Source organism: Anser brachyrhynchus (genome assembly GCF_964034855.1).
Source record: "Anser brachyrhynchus genome assembly, chromosome: Z".
NCBI classification, from domain to species: Eukaryota; Metazoa; Chordata; class Aves; order Anseriformes; family Anatidae; genus Anser; species Anser brachyrhynchus.
In genome coordinates, this window is record NC_137697.1 from 71,787,314 (window position 1) to 71,813,498 (window position 26,185).

Here is a 26,185-nt window from a genome sequence, read left to right on the forward strand (position 1 = left end):
TGGTCTGAGGCCTACCAGTAGTAAAAAAGCAACCAAATGAATTCCAAAACAAACAAAAAAGTGTTTCCTAAAGCCTTATTTTCTTACATGAATGGCATCCCGATGCCATTCATTCATTTGTAGTTTATAAAACACTTAATGTTGAAAAAAATTAAATGAAATCTAAGATTTTTCAACCTTGATTTTAAAAAGATCTACTTGACTAAAAGTCCATCCGACTAAAATACCAGAAAAATGAAACCCATTGCCTGTTGCAGCAGAATAAATCTAATTAGTGTAGAGCCTCTACGGACTGCCTTTGCAAAGACTGCAGTTATCAAGAAAAGGCATCCAGATTTCCAGGTATGGTTTGATTTCCCAGGGATCTGAATTTGAAGCCAGACTTCTCAGAAGGTACTCATAGTCAAATTATTTATTCATCAATAACAACTAACACTAAAACAGAACTACTCTTTTCTCAGAGCTTATCTCAAGCAGCAGTTGTAGAATACTGCTCCCAGCAACAACAAAGAATTTCTTCTGTGGTTCAAAGAGAATTCTGAGAAAAATACAAATAAAATACATGTGGAATGTGACCTTACAATTCCACTCACTCCCTCTCACACAACACCTTCAAAATGTCATTTCAAAGCTCACTGTATTTGAACAGGTGTTATTTAAATTAAAATCATCTCTTTGTAGAAAACAGGTTGGAAAAGTGCAGGTATTAAGTGAAGATGTTTAAGAGATCAGAAAATTTGATATTGATAAATATCAAATTTGAATGGCAGAACACAATCACAATTTCATTTCAACGCTTAGGTTAAGTTTTCCATTGAGCTAGGTTTTTAAGTTTCTATTAGGCACCCAGCTGCAAATTTAGTTAACTGCAGTATTAACAGACAAATTAAGAGTATTAGACAAGATGTAATGTTAACATTTTAACCTGAGGGGTCATTCCCACCCCTCATAATCCTCAAGCATATACAAAAAACGCAATTAAAACACAGTCCTGCCCTCCTCATTGCAAACAGCACTTATCCAGACTTCTCAAGTTAAAAATTATTTGTAGTTTGCAAAAGGGTTTGCTGAGAAAATGAGAACAGAAATCCTGAACTGGGACCGGCAAGCTGGCTATTGCATGCAGATCCTCTCCTACCACATTTCCAAGTACCTAGCACCTTTAACCAGAACAATCATTATGTTTTGCCCAAAAAAACCAATTTGATATCCTGCATATTTTAGAAACACTCAAACTGCTAATGAGAATTTCACAGTGGTTATTCTAAAAGTAACCCAAGTCACATAGCTTAACTTCTGGCTACTTTCCATTTACAATGAAAATTTATCTAGTAATTCTTTAGAAGATAGCATCTGCAAATTTACAACAGTTCACTGGCAAGAAACTAATGCTTCACACTCCCCCACAAAGTACTGGTAAACCATTTACTTCACTTCCATCAAGCTATTGCGGATCCAAACCAAAAACTGACAATAAGAAAAAAAATCTTACTGAAACTGCAATTACAAAATTAAAAAACAAACAAACAAACAAACAAACTTCTTATCCGAAGTATGACAGGATGCATTGTTATCAGGACAGTTACTATTTTTGCATTTATGGGCAACTTCCGAGAAGTAAATGTGTGCAAAGTTACATGGACGACAGTGACAAAAATTAGAAAATGTTCATAATACAAACCTATTTACAGTCAACATGCATGCACATGCTCAACTGTTTCTACAGATGCTTATTTGCAAATTATAAATTAAGAAATATCTACGGTACGTTACCTAATTTAAAAGAGCAGTAGTTAAAAAGCTTGACAATGCATTACACATTTAGTGTAAAATACATTCTAATTTTGTAATTTATTATATGATATTCTAAGTCACTGACAAATTAATGAAACTAGTAAAACCTAAGACCACTATCAATACATACTTTGCATTATGCTAAAAAAAAAAAAAAGGCAAGTCCAAAGTGATTTTAATACTCAGTTTCATAATCTTGTTTTTAACATTTTTTGCCATATCACTAGGTAGCTGAAGTAGCCAGAACAAATCATCAATTAAATCCTTATTGCCTTTTATAACTAGTCAACAGAGACATGCTGCACACACTGGCTTTCCAGTATACTCAAAGAAACGAACCTAACAGATCAGCTTTCTAGATATGAATGGCATTGATTTTTATTTTTTTTTTCCTGAAAGCCACAGGAAACAAAACCAACCACAGATTGAAGTGAACATTCAATATTTTAAAAGCTTCACCTCAACTGACAGAACCAGGTAGGACTGAGTTCAGAAGAGCCAACACCAGTCTAATCAATACAGTCACTGAATGACCAGCAGTTACCAATATTCTCTCATTTCTGATGCTTTTTAAGGCAACAGAAATACATGTGCTCTTGGGAAAGGCTTATGCTAGATCACCTGGCGATGAATACTTGAATAAGTTCTTCTCTGAAATTCAGCTGCAATACCCTCAAAAGCACTAGCACTCCTAAAAAAAATAAAATAAAATAAAAAGGAAAAAAAAGGTCACCTAAGGCATCACTGACTGTTAAAATAATCCAGCTGGTGGTTCACTCTAAAATTTTCCATTGTATTTTGAAATTGAACTTTCTTGAGTCTATGTTGCACTTTCTCCACTCCACATGAATTGCTTCCTGCAGCAGCTGTCTCAGAGGAGGTGGGTGTCCAGCAGCATGACAAACACACCACGGTCCTGCAGCTGGGCAGATGAGCGGAGGAAAACCCCCAGACCTAGGCTGGGGAGTGGATTTACTTGCTAACATTTCATTTCAAATAACTCCCATGACAGAAAACTTGGAGCAGGTTACTCTAAGGTCGTGGGTTTTTGAGTAACTTAGGCAAGTGACCAGCAATGCACTTCCCTTTTCTAAGCACGAGGAAAAAACAAAGTTTGGTATGGCTGTGTGTCTTCTGACAGTGAGCTGAACTCCTGCAAAATTTCCCCCTCCTTCTCCCACTAATATTAAGTTCAGTCAATATCCAAAAAAAGGATAGGTTTAGTGATACTATATTTATGCTGAAGTGGACAACTCTCAGCGATTTCTGGAATCCTCTAAAACTAAGAGTCTCTTTGGCTGGAAGTTTTACAACCTTCATCGAGATATTTGACAGAACAAAGCGCAACAACACAGACACAAAAGCAGAATTAGATCAAGCGATTAGAAGAAAATTTTTAGGAACAGAGCTTTTAATGCATATATGCATAATATCCAACAATGTTTTATGCTTCGGATTTCCAGCAGTATCTATAATTTTTATATTCCTATACATCCATAAAGAATCCTGAGAAGTATGCAACCAGCATGTAACTTTACAGCAAACTAAGCTGTATTCCTCCAAAAACTGTGCACAGTAATGTAAATTCTGTGTTGGAGCGTGAAAATGATTTTATACCTAATACATGAACAGATTGCTCTCTACAGGTCAGTCAGGTTTTATGTTAAAAATGTACACATTTTACTGATGGTCAGGGAAAGAACACATTAAAAGTACAATCATTTTGCTGAAAGATGTTGTAAGACTAGGTGTTCAAATTAGTGTGTTTATTTGCAAGCCATCAGTGTCAGCCCAAAAAAGCTGAAAACGTGATAAAGACAAAAACACACCCCTAAAACATGCACAGGTTTACACTTACTACTCTCAGATTCCACTGAGGGAACTCAAGGTAATTAAGTTAATGTGCATATGTAGCTGAAGGATTGAGGCCAAGGGGGGATTAAAAAGCAGGAACTATAGCAACAGACTAGGGACAATAGCTGAAGCATTTGGCATAAGTGAACTTTTCCCCTTTAAACCTGTGGACACTCCTGAAAATCCAATTCAAAATGTGACTAGGTTAAATCTTAGCACGGGTCAGTTTTAGAAAGGTAAGTACCGCCATTTCGGGGAAGGAGTTTCAGCCCAGACTTCCTGTAAAACAGATGGTCAGCTTCACATGCAAATTTTCTTCCCCGCCCCCCCCCCCCCCCCCTTTTTTTTTTGCCCTGTATACCATTACAAGCCTTCCAGTTCATTTTCAGGGATAGTATAATATGCAGCAGAAATTATTTTATATATCTCCTTGTAGATATAAGTAACTGTCTGTTATTGTCTTAAATGAATTTTCAAACTTGATTTACACCCCTGCAAACAAAACAGTTCTTTGTAATTACAGATTTTACCAAATGCCATGTATGTAAACTGAAGACTGTTTTATTAAATATATACGTTATTACATGTATATAAGGTACAGACCTAACAATGCAGATGCATGTTACTATGAAATAAACAGACATGAAACTAAATTAGCTATAAATACGTGCAGCATAATTTAATAATATTCTGTAGTTACAGAACACTGTCAGAAGTAGCTACAGTTCAAATGCACTCCATATATCCAAGACATAACTTTTCTGAAAAAAAAAAACAGAAAAAAAAAACAGAAAAAAAACATTTTCATTTTAACAACACTAACTGCAACTTTTACTCATTCTCTTCTTTTTCGAAAAGAATATCTCCATGTGATAGAAAATAGGTGCAAAGAATTTAATACAACCTCCTTTTTTTGTCCCTGAAAGCTGAGAATAATTTACCCCAGAAGTGTAATTATATGACTGTAAAGCATAAATGAAAGGCTTAAGTCATTTTTGTTATTCTGGCAATAAACACAAATACAATTAAGCAAGAACAAAATGAAACAAATTACTGTGCCATAAAGAAGTAATAATTCTGAAAATTACTTTTGGGTCTTGACAGCTAACAAGTTTTGTTGGTCTGACTGTCACTGTTGCTTTCCAGAGTAATACAGATACTAAAACAATTCTTGTTTAGCCTATCTGTACACAGAATTCTAGTATGAACTTGCCAGTCACTTGGGATTGCTTGTTATGAACGGTTCCTTACTTCTCTGCACAAAACGCAAATTAATGTGTACAGCAAAAATAATAAGCATTGCCACATGTAATCCAATGGTGTGAAAAGAGACCTTTGTTCTGACATTTTCTGACCCTTATCTTTCAGAGTCTAACTGCATGGGCAAATCGAGAGAACGTAGTTTTCTTCAAAAGAAAATGTGAACTCCTAAAATATTTTCAGGTGAAAATAAATAAATGAATAAATAAATAAATAAATAAGGCATCAACAAAGCTTTTGACCAAAACCATGCAGTTTATAGAAAAATAACTCTGCTAAATAATTAGCTCCTCCATAGCTTCTGTTCAGCATTTTCTCAAGGCAATTCCTGTATTACACAGGATGCCTGCAGACAGCCCTGGCAACCACAGCTGTCACCTCAAGAACGGAATTTCATAGCTTAGGTTTCATGATGGAGATATGAAGAAGCTGACTAGCTGAATCTTCATGCCAGATTTCGTGATCTAACTGATATTTCTAGGACTGACAGGAAGACTAATCTTCATAATCCTACTTTGTAAACCTCAAAAAAATCAATAAAGCTTAATACAGCAATAAATGGAACCAAGGACTTTTGGAGTTTGGTAATTGGTCTTTCGAGTTAAGACAGTAAAGTTCATAAACATGAGAGGTTATAGGTTATTCTGCTAAAATATTACAGAGATTGCCATAAAGGATAACTACTTATTAAGTATGTGAATGCCCATAATCTATGCCACTCCAACCCAGTGATCTGACTCATTTCTGAGGCTGTGGCTGACACAAGAATTCAGAGAAAGGCACAGAAACTGTGACATGGGAATAATGCTGAACTTCTGAGAAATATTTATTTTTGCTAAAGATTAAAAACGAAAAATCACATATACATGAACTCATGTATACTTCCAAGTATACGTTATTTCAGTTTAAAAGTTATTACCAAATCCCAATCAATTTAGCTCCCCAGGAGTGAAAAGCAGTAACTTTATATTCCACTCATACAACAAAGGTCTAAAATCAAGATGGGACGGGCTTATTTAAAACATGAAGGCTCCCCACGTCTTTCCTGCACACCAGCAGCCATTTTGAAAAGCTATCAGCATGCTTCCGCCTTAACAATCAAGGTTAAGCACACAGTGTAGATTTGGATGGAAGACACATTTTTTCATGTTTAGTGAAAACACTGCATAGGAAGAGACTTCTAATCAAGAATGTTTCTAAACCATTTTAAAGCAGGTGAGTTCCTGGGCAGTCTCTCTGCAGATAAAGTTCATCCATGAAATGAACAATGCATAAGTAGGAAAGAATATAACAAGCTGAATTCTGGTCAGAACGAACTGCGCGGTTTTTCAACCATTGCTTTCCTATTGCTGGGCAAATAACACAGTTTCTGCTGTGAAGCTCTGAAAAAATGGAGCTTGTTATTTATTTATTATTTTAAACAAGCACCTGTAATTTTTTACCCTCTGTCCTGCTCCTGTGTTGCTGCCTTCCACTGACCTGCTAGTAAAACCAGAATTAAATAAGTGCAATGTTACTTGCCCAGATAAAAAAAAAAAGCTGGGAAGTTTTTGCCATCAGCAGTTAGACCAATGGAACACCCATTTCCACTAATACTCGACAAGCCCTATTTCACTTTTATTCTTTAGTGATTTACCTCAGATCTCAATCCATTGTGAAAAGTGTTTGGAAAGCATCTCCCATTCAATTTTTGTTCTGAGTGAAACATTTTCTTTTTCTTGCTTCACATACCACTCCATACTGTGCTTTCCAATTTTCTGAAGATTTCTTTAAAAATGTACTCTGAACAAGCCTTGCAACATTTTAGTCTGTTAAAGTAAATCATGCAATTTTAAATACCTTTCAAATTTTAATGATGGTGACATTCCAATGAAGGAAATTAAAAATAAATACAAACATCGAAAATTGATTGCCCAAATGTTTGCAGGTGCTAATAAAGTATTTGCTTTACATCATGATTTTTAATTATACTAAAATTTGTAATGATGCCATAAATATGTGCATTTTATCTGCTTAAAAATATTATGCTTGTTTAGAGATAAAATACTGAGGTTTGTCTACTAGTTTCTTTCAGCTCCTCATACTTGACAAAACAGTAATGAGTGTGTCAAGTTCTCAGAATTAAATAGCTGTTAGTTTTTAAGGAGGTAACATCCAAATGTTTATTGAAAGACCTGTCCTCTTTTGAGAATCAATTCTATCTTTTAGTGAGCAGAATAAAGTAATAATAGAATAAATAGAATAAATAAATAGAATAAAAGAATAAAGTAAGCAGTATGTTTGAATAAAACATACAGCAAAAAAACAATTACTATATGCTTAATGCAGATTCTTGAATACCTTGACAATTCAAGAAACATGGATTTAAAAGGGCTGGATTTCTTTTTTTTTTTTTTTTCCTAAGTTTACTTTGAGGAAATGCTCCGTTGCTAAACCCTCCTCTTAGCTTTAAGAGTATTTCTTTCCACTTTATCATCTCTTACAGACCATGCCAAAAAAGGGCAACTATTGGGGACCTTAAGAAAACTTCAGTTATTCCTAAAGATCACTTAACTATATCAAACTGTAAGAATTTGCTACACCTAGTCACAGTTCTGCTTTTGTAATAATACACTTGTAGGTTGAATAAACTTGCTTCTTCTACAAGGGAGAGCAATTACAGACGGATAGCCATGCTCTGCTGTACACAGTAAGTAGACTTGACAGAAAAATCGTATTACCTGTGTGCTCTTGAGTGCTCTGCATCTCAAGTTTGTGCTCTGCAGCTGATCATCATGCCATTGACAATACATGAGATTCTTCCAGCACAAGGAGCAGCAGAAATAAGTAGCGTATACCAATGAGAAAGACGTCTGACACAGACCCTGCAGAAACAGATACCTGCAGTCCTTGCAAGGATTACAAAGACAGGTTATGAAAACAGGCCAAAGGCCATGTCCATCCCGCATTCTTGCGGTCACAAACTTTCCCTATTTCCTGGACAATAAATTATCTTTAAGATGCCAGTTCTTACAGCAGAAAAATAATATGGGTGAAAGTATCCATGATGGTTCTAGTGCCTCAGGCAAAAAATGTCATTTCAGTGTATATAAATGTCCCTCCCTCCTCGTGTATTGGCACTGTGGATCTTATAGCACCTGATTGACACGGGTCCTTTTACTCCCCGGATGATGGAAATGAGGACTGCCAGTCACATCCCTCAAGCAGGGATTCAAATACTGCTTTTTCAGATCTAACATCAAGCTCACATCCAGAAGAGTGTACAACGTTCACAAATTTTCATAAAATACCCTGCAAGCTTTGCAGATTTCTGGATCAACTGAAGATATTACATGAGCAGTAGCAGCAAGCCTTGACAGGCAGCATGGAGGCACAGTCACCAGCAGCAGAGCAGCAGCCTGCATTGAGTTATCCACTTCGAAAAATTCTGTGATGAAATGTCTTAGCCTTCAAAGCAGCTTCCTACTGACAAAAAAAAACCTAAGTTTCATCAGTGTCACCATGTGAAGTGAGGTATATGTAGAAATGACGCCATTTCTTCTTTAGACTGTAATGCACAATATAAGTTGACTGCCTGATTTGTGCAAAGGGCTGAAAACAGCTGCTCACATTATGCAGAGAACACAGAGGACAAAAGGAGCTTTCTTTCCCTGTTGCCTACTCTGTTTCTTACAAGAGAAGTAAGAGTTGTATGGTCAGCAGTACTGAGGTACCTCTACAACAGAGTGATACTCATGATGTTTCAAGAAATCAGGCTCAACTGGGATAGGAAAGCCAGACTGGAATGATATGATACTCTGGGAGCCACTGGCACAACTTACTTTGCTCACTGACACTCCTGTGCAAGAATGAGTAACACGGGATGTAACATGGGATGTGTTTTCAAGCATAGATTCAGCCTATTCAGAGTTGATTTTCTGGACTCTAGAAAGACTAAGCAGATGAGGGGTAAGTACAGTCCTGTGAACTGTGTCACTACATCCATAGCTTGTGAGGACATAACTGACACTGACTTGGGTAGGCCTTCAGACGCAATAGCAGGAGGTGATCTTAGGTTGGTGAGCCTCTCAATAACACTGTTGTTATTTGCAGAAATCGCAATTCCTCCCTTTTGCTAAACTGAGAATCACTCTTCTTTGGCAAGGTATTTATGCTTGGAACTGGATCTCAGCTGTTGGAATTGCATAAAATGATCCAACTGAGGCCAGTGGTGAGGGAGATGTATCTCATTATTTCAGTGTTGGATGAAGCTGCCAGTTCTCAACCAATGTAGAAAACATCTTTTCCTTTCCTCTGCCTCCTCCCTCACCTTATAAGCTCACAAAAGCTGAAAAGTTTCTTATGTCTGAAGGGCAGTAAGTTAGACCTCTGAGCTGGGGTCTGAAGACTACCTTCACGGACAACTCCAAGACGTTTTGCCTGAAACTGATGTTCTCCCTCAGCTTCTACATCTGGGAACGCAGGAAGACCACATGCATGCCAGAGACATGTGCAAGCACCTCAGCGTGACACAGCTTCTGCTGAAACAATCAGAAGCATCAGGTCACTGCATTAAGTCAGCCTAATTTATATGGCTCTGCAACTTTGTCATGCTATAAAGACATGTGAGGATCAGCTGCCCAAAGATTTCTGTACTCTACTTTTAGTTGCATGAACAGCTATTACACTTTTTCAAAATTATTACACAAGGAGGAAAGACATACAAGAAAATTACAAAATAGCTACGTAACTTGAACACTGGAACAGTATCTGAAGGACCCTGTATATAGACACACAAGTACGATCTAGAAGAACAAATCCATCCACCCCTGAGGTGAGCAATGGCCATCTGTTTTCACAATGTTTTATGAAGAACAGTGGAATTTGAATTGAGTTCCTCCTAACTATAGACTCAGCAATTAGGAATGCCTTCTATGTTAAAAATACATCTAAATCATCTGTTACAGGGATAAAATGTAGGTCAAAGTCGTGCATATCTAAGTACAGATCATGTGATGTGCAGAGCCAATACCAAGACAATTGTCTTGAAGTGCAGGTAACCTGCATGTCCTACATAAAATAAAAGAATTAAACTGCTGCTTATCTAGGTAACCTTCAGCTACCAGTTAAACTTGTATTGCCAACCTCCTCCACCCCTCAGTTTTCTTAATATACCCTGACAATTCAAACACCATTCCTTTGCCATTATAAATATTAAAGACAAACCGAGACTCAGTAAACAGAAAGAGAACTCCTTTGAAAGAGAGGAGGTGCGTGAGTGGGCAATCTACATGCATCTCACTGATGCTTCTTTGTATTCCATTAACCTTTAAGCATGTAGTACATAACCTGCAAGAGGCAGCTTTCAAATGCAGTTAAGCACTCTGCAGCATACTAGTTCAGGCAATTGAAGCTGTCCTTTAAATAGCATGCCCAGCTTGGCTGACGGTACAAAAACCTCACGGGAACATGCATGGTGCTGTAGTGTGACTGTGCTTACTGGTGTCTGGCCACTGGGATAAATGCAATAGCTTTCATTTTAACACAACAAGAGAAAGGTAGGCAGGTAAGTACTCTAGAAAGGAATTCCTTCTTTTGCCTCTCACTGTCTCCTGGTGTTGGTAGGAGTTGTCTTCTTAAAGGTACACTTTCTACTGAAAGCTTGTGATTTCAAGAATTTGATTCTTAGGATTCTGAATACAAGACCTTCGGTAATCTGAACTATTAATTTGCTTGCTTATTTGAACACATTTTAGCTTCAAATTATTACAGCTTTCTTTGCATCTCAGTTTTGAAAACTGACCCTTATGAAGAGCTACTGTTGACCTACAGGATTGAAGGTTTCTAGCTCTAGTAAATTATTTCAATAATAGATCAAGTGTGACCTCTTTACAGGTCAGCTTTCTTCAGCAGCTAAACACTGTTAATTCTGAATGCACTGTTAGGTCAATAGAATTTCTTTCATTAGTTCCTCCGTATGTGTGTGTCCACACTTGCTTTGTCATTTTACAAAACACACAAACATTATATTACTATCAACGTCTGAATAACTAAATGAGTAGAAGAACTAACACAAATTGAAGATTAATTGAAAAGAAAAATTGAACCTATTTACTGCATTAAGAACTTTCAAACATATTGAAGAATTAAACACTCAAATCCCAGTAAAAGTCAATATAGATTGGGCACTGACCTTCCCAAAACTCTAAAATTCCTAGCTATAATGAAAGTAATTAAATGAAATTCTATGAGGAATGAAATTCTATGAGCAAAGCTTGCTTGAAAACATTATCCATTATTGTAAAAAATGAAGAAAATATCCACCAACAAAACATCCTCAAAAGACTGTGCACTCCTTCCTCGTTACATAGCTTCCCTTACAGCTGGCACAGCAAAAGGTCTGAAAAATAGTAACTTATTTGTACAAAAACAGTTTACACATACATTGACTCATGAAAAAGTGAATATGGATATGTGGAAGTTCAAGTGAGAGATTTACACAAACACTTTTATACTCAAATGCAGAAATTATTCCAAATATAGCTTTAAATAAAAATAGAAAAATACAGAGAATTGTTTATTATCTCTTTATTCTGATGCTTTGAAGCTCGAGCCACTTAAAAATGAAGCAGACCTTTTACTCTATATTTCATCTAATCTCAACACCTGCTTTCCAGGATGAGGACCAAAGCATGGCAGTGGAAATGGCAAGGTTGTTTTTACACATAAGAAATGATGGAATCTGGTGATAGCCCACAGGAGCACTCAAAAACCTGTTTAAGTGAATAAAGCAAATGGAGGATTGGAAGAAATTACTCATGCCCCCCAAAGTTTTCAGTTTGCAGACTTGCACTAGCACATCACCTGGGTTTAGGGGCATTATGCAGTGAAAGGATCTCTCCTTTTCCCCCTCTTTAGGATGAAATTATCAACTCTACTCAGAAATGTTTGGACTAGCCCTAGCACTGTATTGTGTTTGTACACCTCATAATGAAGATAAATCATTGCTATTTCCACTGTACCTCTAAGCAAGACATTTCCTTTAAACTACAACCCTTCTGCAGCTTTAAAACGTTTAATATAATGCACTATTTAAAGTCAATTTAGAGAAGCTGTAATACATAAATACTAAATATATCCAAACGAATAACCATAGTAGCAACCTTTCAATTTCCATGGAAACCCTACTTAAAACACAAGATACAAATCCTAGATGAATGTTAATCTCTTAAACCTATATAAGTTCACACTTCAAAGATGCAGTCTACAATCAAAAAAGTGACTGAAGTATAAAGCATCAATATTCAAAAAAAATTTAGGAAGCACCAGAACTGTTGGTGCTCCCGATGCACAGAACTCCTCACACAGTCAGCCTGTAAAGCACCCCTCGCAGCAGGGGTGCTATGGTAATAGCAGCATCTAGAAATACAACACATCAAGGCAGTGATGAAAATAACTTGGAAGCTGACATCTTCCTGTGGAATGTTTCTAAAAGATTAAAAATATACCAAAGTTATCAACAAAAAATCCCATTTTCCAGCAAGACACTTATGGCCTGGGGTGGCAGTACAGAAAGGATGTCTGCATAACTGCATCCAATTAAAAAAATAAAAACAGATAAAGAAAACAGAAAAAAAACCCTGAACTGTGAGTGAGTTAGAGAAAGAGCATGAACAGAAATTCCCTACCAGAATAGAGTTTCTGGCAAAAGCTGAGACTTTAGAAATGTGTTGTCAGCCAGTCAGAGCATTAAAGAAACAATGTAGGACCTATCATGTCATATCTGAACTTATTATTTCTCTCCTCCAACTAGGCATTACAATCAGTAACAAAATTAACTTCCTAGGGCTAAGAAATATCCTGAATATAACACCACATTAACCTGTCCTGATGAAATTATGTAATTTAAGACCTTCTCCAGAACCCTGAAGAAAACAAAACAAAACAAAAACCAAAACAAAACATAGAAGTGCCTTCTTCCTTGGCAGTCTCTGAGTTGCAGAATCTGATCGGTTATTCCTTTTCTCACTGGAGAGGGTGAAGTTCACGATTTGGGTATGGTTAAAATGAAGCAGAAGTTAGACAAAGACCGGACTGGGCATTGCAGCTACTGAAGATCAGACACAGCGGGACAGAAAACAGCCCTGAGAACTCACCTACCCAGAGAGCATGGATGATCACTACTTGGGATATACAGAGCTAGGAAGACCCACAGGCGGAAGCAGAATCAACATGCAAGCACCCACCTAAACATTTGTACTGGAAGGAAAGCCACAGCTGGATCAAGATCTAATATCCCATACATACATAGCAAATCGCTAATAGCTGTCCCAACAGTACAATTCATTCCCTTAATTTACATTATACGAAAGCGAAATGTTTAAATCAATGCACAGACAAGCAGTTCCACTGCATCTTTTATACAGATCTGAAGTGACCATTTTGGATTTCTGAAGGAATGTATTACTTAAGCCAGCTTTTTTGCTTCCTGTTACTCTTATGTTAACCTTTTAACTAATGCATTATTACTTTGTAAATAATAAAATTTCAATGTGTTCTTGATTGATTTTGAGCCAATTAGTTTAATAAATTACCAGTGCAATGTCAAGAATTTAAATAATTCTTTAGCACACTTTTTGAGTGCTCATCAGTTCAATTTTGACACATTTCACATTAATTGAAGAAAGGCATATCCATCTGAGTTTCCAGAGCTAATTTAGACAGGGAAGCAAGTTAATCCCCTGGATTAGAATCTCATTGGGCTCCAAATTAAATGGTCTGAAACCTCACAGCCAGTAGATGACACACCCTAATCCCTTTGGCTTGAAATCAAAAAGCACAAAGCAGCATGACAGAAGGTAAAACTGTTATGAGAACAGATGCAAAAATACCCACAATGCAGAAAAAAGCTAAGTGGAATCAGAGAAATTCACTGGGAACAGGTGAAACTCAGATATATTAACTTCAAGGATTTCAGACTACAGAGGACAGAAAACAACTTGTTCACTTGCCAGTGGGCACATAACAAAATCGCACTCCTTAGTGACTGTGTCACATTCCTCAATCTTTCTGCTGAAATAATCCTGTTGTAATGATAGTCAAACAAAATTAGAGGAAAAGGGATACTGAGTGTAAGAGAAACACATTTATGCTCTTATGGCTGGAAATTAAGTCAGTGTGAACACAAAAGCAGCACTCTGTGTTCACTGAAGAAACACAGAGCGAGACAAAAATAATCTTCAAATTGTTAGTAACATTGGAATATTTTTGCTGTAAAATAAATTACATCTTGTGTATCTCCACATCCCCTCAGAAATGCTCATTCAATCAGTCAATTACTTTCAACATAGGGTAGGGAAAAAAAGGTAACTATTTTGAATTTTCAGCTCCGATTAATTTTGGAACAATAATACAAATTGTTTTCTAATTTGTTCAATGGCTTAGCACTGAAGTGCATCAAAGCATTATTTTGTTCATTTTTGTCGTGACACAGTGAGGCATAAGAATACAGTATCTTTGTATGATGGAGCAATCCCATATGAGCAATATTTCAAATTCTGTGTTAAAAGTTAACTCTGAAATGCAATCTTCCATCACATTTCATGGAGGATAATTCTACCACAAATACATAATCTTTGTGAAACTCAGAACCATAAATAATTATCCAGCTCAAATGGCATCAGTAACACAGAACTTTTGCTGATTAAAAAAAGAGAGAAAAGAGGAAGGAGAAAAAAGGCTGGATAATCCTCGGTAATATCTGACTATTGAAAAAAAGTTCGGACTGTGCTGGTAATCTTTAAAATTTATTCAACATTATTTTAAAAATGAGACTAAGACATGCCAGGTAAAATGAACTGCCATTACGCATTCTTTAAAAGACATCAAGTAACATATGTACAAGACTGATAGTCAGAAAAGAGAGTAAGAATAGGGTATATGTGGACCCAAATTCTCAGTCCCAAATATTGGAAGTATGTACAACTGTGCTGCACAGCAGAAACTGTGATTTTCAGAGTTAACAGCATTCATTTTAGGGGAAGCATCAAATAGGTATCACCCAGCACAATATTTGATTGAGATGTCCATTCAGGCAGATGCATTTAAACACTTAAATCTTAACTGAGCCAGACACATTAACATCCTCATCCTTTAAAGATTCCAAAATAGTTTCTGTAGTCAAACAGCTGGCCAGAAAACCATGAAACAAAACCTAACGACCTGTGTGTATTTAAAAATGAAGGAGAAAATTAAGTATAAATTCTAATGTTCTGCATGAAAAACAAAATTATATTTTGATATACACACACCCACACACCCCATGCTGTAGTAAAGTTTTCATAAACATACAGAAAATTTTGAAAGATTACCTGGTAAAAATACCATCCACAACACCAATTGTTGACTCCTCTGCAGGAACGTAGGAACCAATCTGTGCCATGACTGTGATCAATGCAACTTGCTTTATATAGGAGCTCTTTCCTCCCATGTTGGGTCCAGTTATTATCATGACCCTTTCACCATCTCCCTGGAAACACAGAACAGTGGTTAAACATATTGTCTGCATATGATGCATATAGAAAATCTGGTGTGTATACATATGCTCAGAAAGATACAGGACATGTCCTCAGGATTAAACGTTCTGCTTCTATTTGAACAGCTTCATTCATTCTTAGAGTTCATCACATTCACTTCTCAAGATATAATGCATTCTCAGATGGATAAATCTTCCTAAGATCTCTCCAGGCTGGTGACAGAGAAGCATAGCAATCAACACTCATTGCTCTGGAGAAATATGGACAGAGTGAGGAAGAATTTTCCCTTTCTCCATCAAGAAACTAAGAAAGCACTCCAAGAACTTTCTGTGCAGTTTTCTTTGGAGAACGGGAGAATCTCATCAGCTTTCAGAATAGGCACCGTCACCCCAATTTGGTTGTGAACTGGATTCCTCTGTACTCAGAGTTCTCTTTGCCAAATGGGACAAAGATCCGACTCAGATGTTAAACCCTTCAACATACCCACATCCAAACAGACTGGCTACTACAAGAAATCAAGACATCTCTGAGTTTAGCAGTACTTGGTTGTAACACAGATATTTCAAGCAGACTGCATCCAATCTCCGATTGATCAGTTTATCTAATCATGAAATCCTATGGAAGATGTATCAGACATGAGAGTTCATCTCAGCTATAATACCTTCTATAGTACCTAAAACTGTCTATGGCTCCAAAACAAAATATTCTTCCTCTGGTGCAAGGCAACTCCTTACACAAAATTAAAACTCACCAATGAACATATAAGGCCTTCTCAGGGCCTGAATCAAGACTAGGAAATTAAGTTATGCAAGGACTTCAGATAAACGGACTTTTATTTTGTACTACAACTTACAACGAAATCCAACAATTTATGAATTAACCAAAAGTCAGAATATTCCATTGCCCCATGGGACCGGCATAGAGGAAAGGATAAGCTCTGCATAATGAATATTAGCCACACTACTTAGGAAATTTAGAGGTCATCAGACCCCGTGACAAGAAAAATACAAATATCTCCCCAGAATCTCCTCACGATCTTTACAGATTTGCTTTTCTTTTAGGTTTTCATTCTTGTCAACAGGGAGACAAATAAAATTCATATAGGACTGACACTTTTATTTCATAATTCAGATCATACAGAAGGTACATGCAACCAGTATTTATTATATGTAAAAGCTGTTTTAAACAGCTTTTTAAGCCGTTTTAAACAGCTAAAAACAACAACAAAACCAAAACACATTCATAAGGAACTTGCAATAAAGTTAAAACACAGAAAATGACATTATCAGGAATGAAGGATGGATGTAATAAAATGCACATGACTATATGGGAACAAAATTCATAACATTCTATTCTCTGAGGTATAGTTTCAATACTGCTACTAAAACTTTGTCAGGGCCACCACCACTTCGCTCAACACAAGAATTTACAGATACTTAAAAGCAGAATGAGTTAATCCACAAGTTTCTTGCATGTGTGTGGTGTTCCTCCAGGGTCCCTCCAAGCATGTTCAGAGACTGGTGGTTGGTTTGCAAAGCCAGCTTTCAGAAAGAACATACACTGGAGCATCAGTCCAGAGAATCCACCCACCCTTACTAATGCATGCAACCATAAGCTAACATCTTACTGGAATATATGATAAAGGTACTAAAAAAATCCATGAGTATTTGGGAAGGAGAGGGAGAATCAAAGTATAAAATATTTATTTCAGGACACTGCAAGAAAGCTTTCCTGAAGTTAGATATCTGACAACATTTCAGTTGAAAACATGACAGGAGATGCATTTTCCTGCTGATTCAAACACAACAGTTAAAACTAGAGACATTTTAATAAACTGGATTCCCACCTACCTCTCTCAAAAAAGAGAGAACTCAAACCAACAGTAGGAGAGGAGGTGATTATACCATGACCACTTGCTTTTGTAATACTCAGTATCTGAAAAGCCAACATAAGAAGGGGACTAAAGGGAGAAAGTGCATGATGATTACTGAATGAAATGCTGATTTTTTTTGTAAGAGCCATCTGTCGCTTTTTTGGAGTTCAAATAAATTTTTGAAAATGTTCTATGAAGTATTGCACAATATCTATATCCTTGTTCAGCACAGAAAAGCATTTAAAAATATTTCTAGAGAAATACATACAAACTTGAAGAGTGCTTACCATGGCAATATTCCATGCTGACATCTGCTACCTTTTCTATGTTTACTGCATCAAAAGGCAGTTAAGTATTCAGAGGTAAGTTACAAGCATATTTTTATATTCATTAGGAAGAGAAATATAGTATTTTAAAAAAGATATAGCCAAATAAATATTCAACAAAAAAGTCAAAAGGACATACAATTTAACAGGCAGGTTTTAGTTTTTCAGGGAGAAAAAGGAGAAAAACTAAAATATGGTCTTCAGAAACTGATTTATGAAATAAAATAAGGCAGTGTTTTCTATCTAAGGTAATTGCATATTTATACCAATTTTAGGTAATGTAGGTTATACAATTTAGGTACTGCATAGAAAACATTAAGTTGTAGCCCTTTTTGACCTGCTGACAACACCACCAAGAAAGTTAATAGTCTTCCTACTTCTCAGCATCCTATTACTTAATTCTCTGTTGCAGAAAACTAGTCAGAGAGACATGGGTAGCACAGAGTCTGCAAAGCTACACATCAGGGATCTTCATCTATGTTAACATGAATGGCTTGTTACAACTAATGTGCAGTCTACACTGTGTGTACATGATACTTCACAGTGAACAGTCAGAACTCCACATATGCTTCGTCAGATTGTGAAATGCTGTGTGAATTTGGCACTTCTAGAAAGAAAGGAAAACACATAGTAGAGAAATACCTTAAAACATCTGAGCTACCTTAGAAATAATTTGTAAGACTGAGCCTGCAAATGTGACACAGAAACTCAAGTGACTGATAATTTGTATATTATATGCCCATGGAAAAACAAACGTTAAAAATCTCCATAAATTTGAGATAAATTTACTACAAAAGTAGACTCTCTCTAATGACATTGGTTAAAAAAATGTAATTATTCACTTACCTTTCAAAGATAACTACTTAAAAACAATCACATTTTCCTGATTTTGAGATTTCCTTTTCCCTCTTTCCCTTCCTTTTCCCTTTTCCCTTTCCTTTTCCCCTTCCCTCTTGTCTTTCCTTATGTGATTAAGCCTGAACAGGGTTGCTAAGAGAGAATCTGACTGCAAGATACCAGAAAACAGACAAAACTGACATGGTCATGTCTAGCAATGTCTCTCTGAAATGCAAGCAAGCAGCCATTCTATAATTAAATTATTTATTTTAACTTCCTGGCCAAAGAGCAAATTCCAGATTCATTCCCCTGAATGATTTTGAATCCCAAAAGCTATCTTGATACTTACTGAAAGGTTAGTGGTGTTTGGAACATACTGATCCTGTTCTCCCAGTAGTACATCAATCACAGGGTGCCTGCCATTTTTTATGATTATTTCTTGCCGATTATCTTGCACAACCGGTCTGCAAAAAGGAAGACACATTAATTTAAATGTTCATTGTAACCAATTACTTAGAACTACTGCAATTAAAAGCTGTTGCGGGGGTCATCTACAATGCAGATTTTTGTCAAAATATGCAAATGACAGAAAAATGAATTCTTGCTATCAAATATTTCTAAAGAATGGATTCATTTAGTTTAAAGAAATATTAGTCAATTAAGTTTAGATATTTTAGAGTACTTTTGTGATTTTTTTACTATGTAGGAAATGCTTTCAGTTGTTCGTATGTAATACAAAGAACTAGTAAGAACTACAACATGAACAAGCAATAACAAAACCCTTAACTCGAGAACAATCCACTTTCCTAACACCACCACTAGAGAAGCTCCAACAAACTTCCACCATTTGCAGATACTTTTGATAGTCTCACAAATGATTTTGCTCATAAACTGGTCCAGCTTGCCACAGCATCAAGCCCTGGCTGGCACATGGATAGCAAAGAAAACTGTCCAGCTATGTATATTGTGACTGACAACACATTAAACCATACAAATCAAAGCCTACAGGATGACAGAGCTGTAGTTCTATAAAAATATGAGCTGCAATCCTACTTCGCAGCAACTTCCAAACACATGTAATAGTCATCACAATTGCTGTGGATAGAAAGTGTACTAAGTTGAAACACTGAAATGACAGTATCTTTTTAGAAATAAATATGCAAACCAGATTGATGTTACTTGTACTTTTTCTCTTCTCCAAACAGTGTAATAAAAAGCATTTTTTTCAAATGGCTCCACCTTACCTACAAATTAGTCTATATACAAGGATATAACTAATAAACCATGTACAATTCTGTTATATACCTCCAGCCTAAGAAGCTCCATCTCAAAAAGCTGTCTGTTCTTCACAGAACAAAAAACACTAAACAACATAGTAACTAAACTATACCTGTGATTTCTTTTTGTTACTGCTCTCCTTTTTCATCATAAGTGAAGTGCAACATAAATTGAGCAGTAGATGTGGTTTCAAGTCTCTGCAACATTTTCCTACAGTACAAGCGTTTTGTGGTAAGAGCAATAACTTAGGGAAGTGGCAGTAGCTGAGAAAAGAGAATAATGGCATAAAGCCACAGAACTTTTGGACTGGAAATGAAGTAACACTTGGGTGGACTTCAGAAGGAATGCAAAATTCAGGGGAAGTGTGATTTTCCTTGGGCTGAAGAATGACTGTGCAATTAGAAAGGAAAACGGACATAAAACAATGGCATATCAGGAACAGAAGTCACTGGGGAAAGAGATGCAAGCTGAAAATGCTGTGTGGGGTTTGGTTTTGGTTTTTTGTTTGTTTGGCTGGTTTTTTTCAGCATCGGGACAGTTCCAGCAGTACACAGCTGAGATGAAGTCAGTAAGGGCTGAGTCTTAGGGTACAAAAAAAGGAAATTTCACTCTCCACTCTTGTCAGATATGTAACTACTTTGGAGCTGTAACAGGATGGTCTGAGAAGGGAAGAGCACATACCTAGAAGTACATCGCTCCTCTACCTCTCCATTTTGGAGCCAAGAAGGAGAGATGTCAGCTAAATGATCCATTTGCTATTTTAAAATTCTACCCTCATCTTTGGAAATCACCATGTTTTTTTAACTGGTCGTGTCTCCTTCCACAAAGCTTTGAGACAGGATGTAGTTTCAGGATGCCACAAGCCTTGCCAACTGCCTGTTCTCATTTCAGACAATGGGGCCCACAGAAGCAAAGCCTCAGACACAGTCATTCAAAAGGTCTTTCCTGCCCTATGTCCTCACAATGTGACAAGCATGTGTCACGCAGTAGGGGAAAAAAAAAAAAAAAAAAAAAAAAGAAAAGAAAAAAGTATCTCTGGAATGCTTAACACGTTATTGAGTCATGTAGCATCTTTCCAACAGCATTCCAGAAAGTTAATAAATTTACAAACTGCAGAGTGGACAACACAAATATCAGATGATGATGATGTCTGGGCTACCTGAATTATCATCCTTACATATGTAACTTTGCTGCCTGAGAGCCCTGACTTTGTTCATCATTCCTGTAAAGGATGAGTCTCCCAACATGGGTGTCACAGGATGACCCGCGGAAGCTGTAAGAGACACTTAGCTCTTTCCAACAGCTGTGTGGAGCACCTGTGCTGCTAACTTCACAACTCGTTTAAATGCCTTAAAAAACACTCCTCTGAAATACCTGAACTAGTTAATATGAAAGTCTCATTTTCTTTTCTGTAGACCTCCAGAATTAATTATTGACATCTTCCCTTTGGCTGAGGTTTAGCTAAGAAGTCTCCTCCCTGACGGTTTATAAGCTCTAAGCCACTCTTTAATATTCAGTAAATTATTTAAACTCTGTGCAGTGAATTAATAAGATTTCAGTTTGTTTTCTCATCTGAGTATACAGAAATAAGTGAGCAATTACTTTCAAGGAGATTCTAATAGAGGCATACAAGATCCCAAGAGTCCACAGTGATCAATATTATCTTTATATTCTTTATTACCTTCTGTATAAAATCAGAAGTGTATTTAAGTTGATTTCCCTCCCTCCTTACACATTTAATGCACAATTTGCTGTACTTTCACAGGTCTCAAACGTCACTAATTCAGATGTTTGTTTGTAAGTAATCGTCTGATCACTTGTACCACTTGTGCTGCAGCTTCACAATGAAAACACTTACTGGAAACTGGGGACTGGAAACTAACCCTGTACAGAGGTGTATACAGTAAACCTCAGAAACAGTAACTCCAGGCCTTCAGGACAGCTCTCAGCAAGCTGAATTAGTGTCTCAGTGTGTCTCCATGTCTACAGGGACAGACGCTTCGCAGGATGGAAATGGGCGTCCCAGTGAGGGTGACAGTCTCCATGCGGAGGCAAGAGACGCGGGCTTGTGATGGGGGAGGAACACAAGAGTTGCAGGGTGTGCAAGCTCAGGAACTAGCTTTAGACCAGCCTCGGGGAAGCAGGACTTGAAGCTCTGTGCCTCTGCAACTCAGAGAGCAAGAGGGATAGCCTTGGCACCGCTAGAGTCCCAGGCTGCACTGCCTGGTATGCATGGATGGGTCTTCGGTGGAGGGACCTGCACAGCTCATCAGATCTGAACACACTGCCAAAGGTGAGACATTATCACTTCTGAAGCAGGTGGCATTAGTATTTACCTGTCTTTACCTGAAATACATCTTTGAAACACACCTCATAAACCTTAGAAACTTTGGTATTAGAAAGACCTCTCTGGGAAAATAATAAGGAGCATGGACATTGTTTCCATGCTAAGTTCAACATATATTTATGTGTTTGTGAGAAATCATCAACTAGACTCATGTAAAACAACAGACAGACAAGTGGAAGCTGTCAAATGTGAATTGCAACATTTATGGTCTTGAAATAAGGGTAAAAGCATTGCTTTGCAAAATCAGATTAAGTTAAAACTACTGTAAACAATTTTAATTATACATACTGTACTACACAAACTCAACTGAAATTTATTTTAAATACTCAAATTCCCTATAAAACCCTAAATAAAAATTAAAAATTGATTACCTGCAATAGTCTCCTTGTTTAGCCACCTGTGCCAATGAGAACAGACAGTCGATAGTTGCTAGGTGACCAATCGCTTTAGACACAGGGTGATAATGTTCACTAAAATGGCTATTCCAAAACAGGGAAAAATAACAGGAGAAAAAAAAAAAATAAAATAATTTTATACAGATACAAATGTATTGTCAAAATATACCCCATGCAGGTTTCTCAAAGGGCTCCTATGATCTTTAAATTACTCTGAATTCAAATCTCCCAGCAGTGTATTAAGTTACCATATGAGGACACAATCTTAATCAAGATGGACTTCATGATTCTGCTGTAACAGGGAATTATTTTTAAGCACAAAAAAGCAGACAAAATGAAATTCACTAAATAGCATACAAGGGGTCTGCAGTTGATCCCTGCTGCCTAAATGAGGTCCATAAAAACGCCACTGTTTATCACAGTGTTAACTGAATCCCAAGTGCCAATTCACTTCAATCATACACTAAAGTCAAAAATATATATAATAAAAGTGCCTGAATACAGGAGTTGTCTACAATTTCAACAAAATATGGTATATACAACAGAAAATTCAAGAATTCATTTTCCGTTTATGGCACTGTTTCACCCAGTACATTAATGAAGTTACCAGGAGAACACAGTTTTCAGTAGACTTCATTCTCATAGCACTTATGAATTCATTTCCTCCTCTCCTGGTCTCAAGGATACAACTTGGAATATAAATCCAGTATGGGAGCAGAATTTAGAAAGGTGGGGAGAGGGTAGGATACCGTATGCTGCTATCAGCATTGAAAACAGCAAAGTAAACGTGAAAAGCAGCAGATCTAAGTGCAGAGAGGTTAACAGAGGTCAACTCAAACTTAGATAGCTAATTTAGTGACAAATATTATTTAACCAAACTACTTTATGGTATCACAAAGCCAAAACAGCTTGAGGAGAGCAAACTGGAATGTGTTTTCTCGTTCCTACCAAATAAACAGAATTTCTGAGTTCCTACTAGGGGGCAAAACCTTGGCCCCAGTTACATTCATGGCATCACATTCAGCACGTCCTGGGCACCAATGAAGGGAAGGGGAAACTGTGGCTCTGCCACATGTATGTCACCTACAGCCTTTACAGAACCGAAGGTAATGCAAAAGCCACAAAGGATGAACCTTGACTTCCAGACCTCACAAGGATTTTGAAGGGCTGGCAGCAAGAAAACACATTTTAATACTTACTAAAACAGGAAATCTAATAGAGCATTTAGCAACTAATCATCATAGATAATTTCTGGAATGTTAAATGACTGTTAGAATAGCAGTATTTCAAAATACTGCTGATGTTGTTCACTGGGGTGGTCAACCTGTGGTTCCGCAGCTGCACAGAGATCACAAATAAAACAAGAGCTGCTCCTAGGCAAGTGCTGGCAGCAGGACTCTGCTGATAGTTAATCAGAAACCATCACTGGGCAAATAAAAGTATTAACATAGGGTACTGGGGGCACCTTTTTGCGTTGCAGCTAAGTTAGCTACTGTCAGAGAGGTCCTACACAGATTCCTCTCCCTTCTCTGGCCCCAACCACCTGCTTCCTACTGCTCCGTCCTCAGCCACAGATTCTCCCGCAGTGCATCCTGTTCATGGAGCAAAATGATTCAAAGTCTACTCATGTTTTTGCAGGATCAGCGTAATTCCCACTCTGCTTGCTCTGATTGCCAAGGTCATTTGACAGCAGGGAGTCTCTACACCAACTCCAGAGCACTGGGGGGCTGACACACTTAAGGCCAAAGGCACACCCAGCCCAATACCATCCTGCAACACAGAGGTGGGACCCTCAGGGAAAACCACCATCCCCTGCCACAGAGGGCCCACTGCTGGAGCAGCCAACCCCCAGACAGGATGTCAGAGAGGTACAGAACACAACTTAGAAACATTTTAGCATTTAAATGCTTGCATCAGTTTGATCGCTTCTCTTTAAAAGATACACGATGGACTCATTGTCTGTCCAGTATTTAAAGCAGTTGACCTGGTGCTAAAGAAAAATAGTCTTTTTGAAGAAAACGACTACAGGCAAGACTACTGACATATGACATATGCATAATTAGAAGACAACTTTGGCATAGTAATGTTTACTTGCAGAAATTCAGTGTGATGGTAGATCAGAGAAGGTAAAAAATCCCTGTCGTGTTGAGACAGCTTCAAAGGGAACTTGCTAGGTTTCAGTATCAGGGAAAAAAAGCGCAACTGAAAGTCAGCCAGTAATCACTGCATGACAGGAGGAACAATTTCAGTGGTCTGTAACTCACACAAGTGAAAAAATATTCAATAACCCAACACCTGAAAAATCAAAGGTATTTATAAATTTGAGAAATCATTTTCAAACTGCCATTTTGAAGATCCTTTGACTAAACAGTCAACTAAGTTTGTTTGAAACTCTGATCTGAGACAAACAATGGCAGTTGTGAGGGATAATACTCTAGTTACCTTCTAACAGACTCACAGTTAGTTGCAGGGTTATCATACATAGCATACAATTGTGTAGAATTACATATACTGCGTATTAATTAACGTCAAAGGAGAATTTGCTTAGCTTATACAATAAAATCTTCTTATTTGTATTGTACATCATGAATAAATACATAATAAAAATACTAGATTCAGTTTCACTCATTCACAGAGAGTTGCACTTTCAGGTTCTTAGTGCTATCATACTAGTTTTCAAATTTTGAGAGTCACTTAACATTATTAAATATACATTTTCATCAGAATTTCAAAATCTGGAGATATCACATCTGCTCTCAGGTCTGTATGTAAATGTCTTGCCTTAAAATACTTTAACTTCAAGAACAGTATTTTGACCATATCTTCATATTTGTTGTGGGCAATACAACTATCAACTCTTTCTTTTTTTTAAGAGAGAAACATCTTTTTCTGTTCCTGTAGCAAAAATAAAATAAAATAAAATACAATGATGAGTCCTATTTTGTAGACTTACTCTAGAAAATTTAGCCATTCAGCACCACAGACAAGGATTAGCTGCTCCCGAAGCTGATTCAGATGTCTGTAATTTTCTATAATGAAAGGAGAGTGGAAACGGCTGACGGCTTTTGTGCTGGAAGACAGAAAAAAGCCAAACTGGAAATCAAGGTTACTAAGCAATCAGTTATACCATCTATACACAAAATTGGACAAGTTTTCTTATTCTCTGTAAGCCTTGAAAATGTATGTTAAAAAAAAAAAAAGTTATTTTATGGTGGTACTAAGCTCTATTGATTCCAGTGATCTATACTGTGAATAAAGTGACCAGTCGCTGCACCACTACCCATTCAAAAAAACCTTTAAAATGTTTTTCACACTATAGCCCGTATCACAGAAGTATATGTATTTCACAAAATTCTGTTCAGCGATATGCTGCACAATTAGATAAATTTTCTGTGACTGTTTGCATATACAAAAAATTACAATAAAAAAAATCACCTTAAAAAGGAAAACTATGATCAGTCTGAAATAAATGTAGTAACTACAGGCTGTCATGCACATATACTAGTTTTCATCTGGGGCACTTGCTATTTACTTATGTATTTTTATTAAAGGACTCTGACATTCCTAGACTTCTTTTTATTTTTGTTCTTGTTGTTTAATTGCCTTTTTTTTTTAATTTTTATTGCTCTTCATTTTCTTATTTCTGGCTAATCTGTTTATTTCTAATACTTCTTGCATAAGTCAATAACGACACTTTAGAGTTCACC

At 36.9% G+C, this 26,185-nt stretch overlaps 1 protein-coding gene across 2 annotated transcripts in view; it reads right to left on the minus strand.

Annotated features, from left to right (window-relative positions):
• MSH3 (mutS homolog 3) overlaps positions 1–26,185 on the minus strand; it is a 114,241-nt gene that overhangs the window by 12,058 nt on the left and 75,998 nt on the right. For both annotated transcript variants that reach the window (XM_080574043.1, XM_080574042.1), the window contains exons 17-20: positions 25,432–25,548; positions 22,455–22,562; positions 18,808–18,922; positions 15,258–15,415 (exon numbers count right to left, since the gene is read on the minus strand). In XM_080574043.1, coding sequence (XP_080430169.1) covers positions 15,258–15,415; positions 18,808–18,922; positions 22,455–22,562; positions 25,432–25,548 — 498 coding nt within the window. The remainder of the gene's footprint in view (positions 1–15,257; positions 15,416–18,807; positions 18,923–22,454; positions 22,563–25,431; positions 25,549–26,185) is intronic.